Here is a 6,969-nt window from a genome sequence, read left to right on the forward strand (position 1 = left end):
ATTTAATTATTCATAAATAATTATATGTTCTTACAACTAATTACATACATTTATTTTATTTTTAAAATCTTGTTATCTTCAAATTTATCAATAGCATTTTCAAAAGAAACTTATTTGAAAAATTTAGTTTTAGTTGGGCCTGACCATACTAAGGGATTTGAGCCTGAACAAATACCCTAATGGAATTTTAAACTTTGTCGAGATCCGAAATAGAAGTTTTTGATAACAAAATAAATGTATATATAAACAATAGTTTAAATAAAATAAAAGTAAATAATGATAAAAGAAAAAAATAAAAAGGAATGTTATGATAATTCTAGTATCAACAGAAAAAAAAAAATATATATATATATATATATATATATATATATATATATATATATATATATATATATATATATATATATATATATATATATATATATATATATATATATATGTTGATAATTTAAGGAACAAAATTTAATAACTATAATTTAAGTTTAAACAAAAAAAAATAAATAAATGTTTTCTTTTATTTTCGAATAAAATAACGACTTAAATAAAAAGAAAAATTTAGATCTAAAAAACTAATGACAATTTGTAATCTATGCACAAATTAATTTTTATCTAACTAATTTAATATAAAAATTTGGTCACAGTAAATAATTTAATGTAAAATAGTACACATGTATGCCTTTGTCTATGCATAAATGCGCTTACGTATACACAAACACATAGATGTATAATAGAGCATAAGAGTAAAGGAGAAGCGATATTGTACTCTGACCCAAGTAGAGGGGACTCATGCAACATTATAGAAAAATCTAAGAGAGAGGGCAAGGGCTCAAGGAAATAGAAAAATAATTGGACATTATTTCTCCCATCTAGTAAAAATAAGTAACGCCCTAAAATTCGACACCTTTACGATTTTTCAACAAAAAATATCTCTCTCGTTGTCCTGACGTCCTAGTGTTAACATCGAAAAAGTTTTTATAAGTTTTAATGAAACCACGCGTCAGATTCAAAAAAAAAAACAATTGTTAGTAAAGTAAATTTCAATTATGTAAAGAAACGGTAACAATGACATCTAAGTAAGTTCTTAATTAAGATTTTTATGTTTGTTTTAATAATTCAAATCTTTGTATGATAATTTTATAATATATTTATTAAATTGAATTCATTTTCTTATATTATAACTTCAACCCCTTCCCATAAAGCTTCAGATCCTTATCTATTAGCCTAACGGCTAGGATAAAAATAATTAAATTTTAGTTGCGTTTTCGACGTAACAGTAGAATCTGGGGCCAAGTTCCGTTCAAAAATTCCGTTGTAAACGGAGCGCCAGACTACCGACTGTGTTTACTGTAAGCAGAATGGTATTTCGAGGTTGCAAAATTTTATTTAATTATATGGTACTCCTTTTTCCAAAATGATATATCATAAAAGTAAGTCATACTCTATTTTACTGATATTAATTAATTATAATCAATTATAACATTTAATTCACTTAAAATTATTAAATTTTATCAGCACAAACTATAGTAAGCCCAGAAATTTCGATCCTGACTTTTTTTCATGGAGAAAAGTCACCGCCACAGACTAGATAAAATAAAAATGTGTAGTAATCTTACTATAAATACGCAACTACACTGAAAAAAGTTAATTCACAGCTTGCATCTACAACCACCAGAGTGCACTGGAATTATTTCTACATAAACTGTAGATTCAACGGGATAGCTCACTGAAGTTAGAACCCCAAATTTTTTTCTTTTAATTTTTGATTTTTTTTTCTATCACGTTTTCAGCTTTTCGTTTGTTCTTTATTATTCACTCTCAACATTTGATCGTTCTCCATTTATTTATTTTAAAAAGAATTTATTAATAATGTATCTTTAAGTTCGCCCCCCCCCCTGCAACCTTCACCTCACTCTGGAATCACTCTGTATTCAGAGTCAGAGTGAAATCATATTGAAACCAGTGTGGATCCAGAGTCCCAGTCAGCATCCAAATCAGAAAGACTTCTGGAAGAAGTCTTTTCAAAGACGTCCATAAGAAGTCTAAATATGATGTCTTAACGAATTCATCAATCAGAACTCTTAATCAAGAAGTCGACAGGAAATCTTTTGACAAACTTTGTAAGACTTCTAAAATATGAGCTCTTCAAGTAGTTTACTTACTGAACTCATAAGACATCAATAATTTGAGCTTTTTAAGAGGTCTTTTTCTGACTTCGTAAGATGTCATGAATATGAACTCTTTCAGAGGTCTTTTTGCTAAGGTAGGATTGAATTGTATTGGCGCATGCGCACAACGATAGAAATATAACCTATAAGTGTATGGTACGTTTTCTGTTTACATTCATCGTCGAATTGCAAAACTTTAATTTAGTGAAATCAATTAATTATTTATAACCAGTGATTTCGTAATTTGTAAATTAAAAGTTCTAAAAATAATGTAAGTGCATATTCTTAGCTAATTAATATTTGACTGTGTATGATATTTCATGTTTTTATCAGTGATAAATTTGAGAAATCATTCGATTTTAAAGGTAACGTATACATTTATCCAAAAATAAATATAAATTATGATTTTTTTAATTTAAAATATTTTTTTCTCAAGATGTCTGAAAGAAAAAGATTCAGTGAACTGTCTAAGAGTCAGAAAAATCGAAGATTGAAAAAACGCTGTGAGCAGGCAATTTTGGAGACTGCACGTGCAAAAGCATCGGTTGATACTTCGTTTGATAATGATCCAGTTATTAATAACAGTGTAATGAACAACGACAATAATTATGACAGTGATGATTTCAGTTTACAGTCGATTCATTTAGATAATACCGTAACCGATATCTCTTTAAAGACTTACATAGATAATAATGATAATTCTCATTGTACAACAACAAAAACAACATCAACAGTAACAGCAACAACTACTACAACTTCTATCACTTATAATAATAATAATAATAATTGTGATATCGAAGTACCAATTCCTTTAACCAAACAATTAGCTCAATGGAAATGCGAATTTAACATTACTCAAGCTGGATCAAGTGCTTTACTAAAAATTATTAGAAATGTGGAGTCAATAGAAGAGTTAAAAAGTCTTCCAAATGACAGTCGTACCTTAATTGATACTCCTACAGATACTACTATTCGTGAGGTTGCACCAGGAGAATATTTCCACTATGGACTGAAAGAAGGATTAATTGATCAATTAAAAATTGTCGATATAAAACAGATTACAGATATTATCCAGATTAGTATACACATTGATGGTTTGCCAATATCGAAGAGTTCAAAACGACAACTGTATCCTATACTGGGAGAAATTTTTCCAAAAGTCTCTGTACCATTCGTTATTGGTATATACCATGGACTGAACAAACCAAATGACTAATGAATTTCTTCAAGATTTCATTAATGAGTACAAAAATCTGAGAGAGGAAGGTTTCGAGTATGATAGTCATAAATTTAAAGTAATTATAAGGGCTGTCATTTGTGATTCACCAGCGAGAGCTTTTGTAACCTACACAAAAGGTCATGGTGGTTTTTATGGTTGCGGTAAGTGCATTCAAGAAGGAGAATATAGTGACCATCGAATGTTATTTCTTGATATGGATGCACCATTACGCACTGACTCGAATTTTATAAATCGTTTAAATGAAGATCATCATTTAGGAAAATCAGATTTTGAAGATATTGGTGTTGGTATGGTGTCTCAATTTCCAGTGGATTACATGCATCTTGTTTGTCAAGGAGTATCAAAAAAAATACTGACTTCGTGGACGAAAGGATGGCGACTAAATGATAAAAAATTACTTAAATTAAGTCACAAAATGACTGAAAATCAATATTATTATTATAATTATTATGAGTATTACATAACAACAATAATAATTTAACAATTAATATTAATAAATTTATAGCATGAATAAATAATATTTATTAATTTATAATAATAATATTCTGCAAATTTTCTGTATGAAATCAGACAGAGCTCTCAATTCTGACTACTATAAGTACTCTTTTATTTGAAGTCATAAAGAGCTCTTAATTCAGATTTCTGCAAGACATCTTTTTTTTTGAACTCAAAAAGACTTCCTAATTCTAACTTCTGTAAGCACTCTTTTTTTTTTTTGAACTCAGAAAAAGATCTCTTTGAGAATATTTGTGGAAGTCTTATATTACTCTTAAACTGGCGCATTCGACGTCCTCAAGACGTCTTAGAGACACCATTCCGTTAAAAATTACGACGTCCAAATCTTAAATAGGAGTTCATCAAGAACCTCTAAAGACATCATATTGTTTACTGGGGTGGTTTTGTGCCTTTTTTCCAGAGTCAAATCACAGTGAATCCAGAGTGATCCCAGAGTGAATTCAGAGTAATCTCAGAGTGAATTCAGAGTAATCTCAGAGTGAATTCAGAGTAATCTCAGAGTGAATTCAAAATGAAACTAAAGTAAATTCAAAATGAAACTAGAGTGTTTTCAGTATGTCTTGAAAATGTTTTCAACGTGGGTTTAGCGCTTTTCAGAGTAAATTCGAATAATTCTCAATTTTGTCCTTAGTATATTTATGATAACTTTAACACGAGTGTAGTGTATTGAGTTTTCATAATTTACCTAATTATATTAACAGTTAGACGACAAATGGTTAATAAATTGATAATCATATAGCCTTCGACTACATAATTAACAACCATTTCATTCTACAAAATAAGAGATAACAAATTTTGTAATTTGAAAATACTTTCAATTAGTTAAAGGTCTATTTTTATCTTTATTATATTAAATTATGAAGTCAACAGGTGAATTTAGTATTATACATTATTAATTGGTTCCCTATTTAAAAATTTTTAAATGTTATGAATTTTTGTATGACTTAAAAAGATTTTATTTTGAAAATACTAGAAATTCACATAGGGATCAGTTTGATCCCGGGAAAAAAAAAATTATATATAATTCTATAGAACCATATATAATCTATATATGATTTCATATAATTTATATATAACTATATGTCTTTACATATGTTTGTTTTTAAGATTATATGTAATTATATAGCTATATATAATTGCAAATAATTTATATATAACTGTACGTCACTACTTATATTCGTTTTTAAGATTATATATAATTTTTATATAACTACATATAATTACATATAATTTATATATAACTATTTGTTTTTAATATTTGATCGAGTTAAATTTTAAATTATTTTAATTTTAAATTATTAAAATTTAACCAATTAAATAATTGTCTTCGAATAAATTAATTTATTAATAGTTAATAAATCTTTTTATCAGTGTATATTGATAATTAATAATTTACAAACGAAATAAAAAATTTTGTTCATTACGCATTGATCGTGTATACGATTTGCATTACTTGTAGTTGTTAAAAACCCTGATATTCAAGTAATTCTCATCGCTAAACTGGTAAAGAATTAGTCTTTCAAGCGTCAGGTCCCAGATTCGATTCCCGAGCGTAACAGTTGTTTTTTATTTGATTCCACTCTGGCTTTAGTCTGGGTTCACTCTGGTTCCACTTTAATTTAATTCTGAGTTTACTTTGATTCCACTCTGGCTTTAGTCTGGGTTCACTCTGGTTTCATGCTGGAAAATAGGCACAAAACCACTCTGGAACCATCATGATTCCATAACGTTTCCAGAATTTTTTCAGACTGATTTCAGAATGATTTGAAAGTCGCAAGGGCCCTGTCGCATTTTTTAATATTTTGGTAGCAATTTGGGTCATTAAGCCTCTATTTTTGATTGTTCATGTATATTTTAACATTTGTTAAAATATATAAAATGTATATAATATTTGTTCCTACTTCACATTTTTTATTTGTTGTTTAATTAACATTTTTAATTAGCTGTATGTATGCATTCTAAATATTTGCACTGCGCATGCGTCAACTTTACGTATATAGACTCATAGCGCGGTCTTTTGAAAATTATAGTAACAAGCACATCTCATGTGTAAAAAATTAAAAAATTTACGAGTGTAATTTTTTAGGAATTACTATTTAATTAATTCAAATCCTCTATACTAAAATTGATGGTACAATGAAGTTAGCTTAGTATCGAAAACATGGACCCTGATTCCTTATTGGTTTAAGATTAGAGCGCACGCGTATGCGCGCAATTTGAATTTCTAGTAATTAAAAAAAATTGTTAGACGTCAGCCAATATCAATGTCATTAAGTACATAAATAAATAACGAATAAATATTCATTTCATTCTAAATTTCTTAAAAAATATCGAGAGAATTGTTAATCAATGCATGTACATTTTTTTTTATCTTCATCAATTCTATTTTCATGAATACTGCGAACTATTAAAAAAAAAAAAAAAAAAAAATCCATAACAATTAACAAAAATTTCAATACTTTATCAAAATAAAACTTATTATAAAATTATTAAAAACTACACGTTGCTCTTTTGTCCTGTGACCTCTATAATTGAAATTACAAGAAAAATACACTTACTCTAATCACTGTGCTGGTCAATATAATTTTCAAAAGTCCGCGCTGAAAGTCTAAACGTAAAGTTGACGCATGCGCAGTGCAAATATTTAGAATACAAATATTCAGCTTATTAAAAATGTTAATTAAACAAGAAATAAACAATTTGAAGTTGGAACAAAGGTTTTTTGTACATGAACAATCATAAACAGAGGTTATTCCCATTGGATAGTGTACCATTCTATGATTTTGTGGTCGTTGCCGATAGGTTGCATTATTATCCAATCAAGTGGATTTCAAATAATTTTAATCTTTAGGTGAAAAGTCTTACAATTATGCGCGTGGTGTATTGTGTCATTTACTTACAACAATGTCATAATAACAATAACACTAATAATAAAAATTATGAGATTGAAATTAATTATATCGTTTATACCAAATTGAGGTTAAAAATATCATTATCATTATTATTACTGAATGAATTATTGTTATTATTAAATTAATGTGTATTAGA

At 27.6% G+C, this 6,969-nt stretch overlaps 1 protein-coding gene across 1 annotated transcript; it reads left to right on the forward strand.

The window, feature by feature from the left end:
- The first annotated feature begins 2,351 nt into the window (after window positions 1–2,351).
- On the forward strand, window positions 2,352–3,957 carry LOC141525797 (uncharacterized). The gene is made up of 2 exons (XM_074240429.1): window positions 2,352–2,530; window positions 2,602–3,957. Exons 1-2 carry the CDS (start codon window positions 2,486–2,488, stop codon window positions 3,379–3,381), a joined length of 825 nt encoding a protein of 274 aa, XP_074096530.1. The 5' UTR covers window positions 2,352–2,485; the 3' UTR covers window positions 3,382–3,957.
- The last annotated feature ends 3,012 nt before the right edge of the window (window positions 3,958–6,969 follow it).

The sequence above is a fragment of the Cotesia typhae genome, unplaced genomic scaffold, assembly GCF_013202065.1.
Source record: "Cotesia typhae breed Kobodo isofemale line unplaced genomic scaffold, CoteBio_Ctyphae contig_27, whole genome shotgun sequence".
Classification (NCBI taxonomy): Eukaryota; Metazoa; Arthropoda; class Insecta; order Hymenoptera; family Braconidae; genus Cotesia; species Cotesia typhae.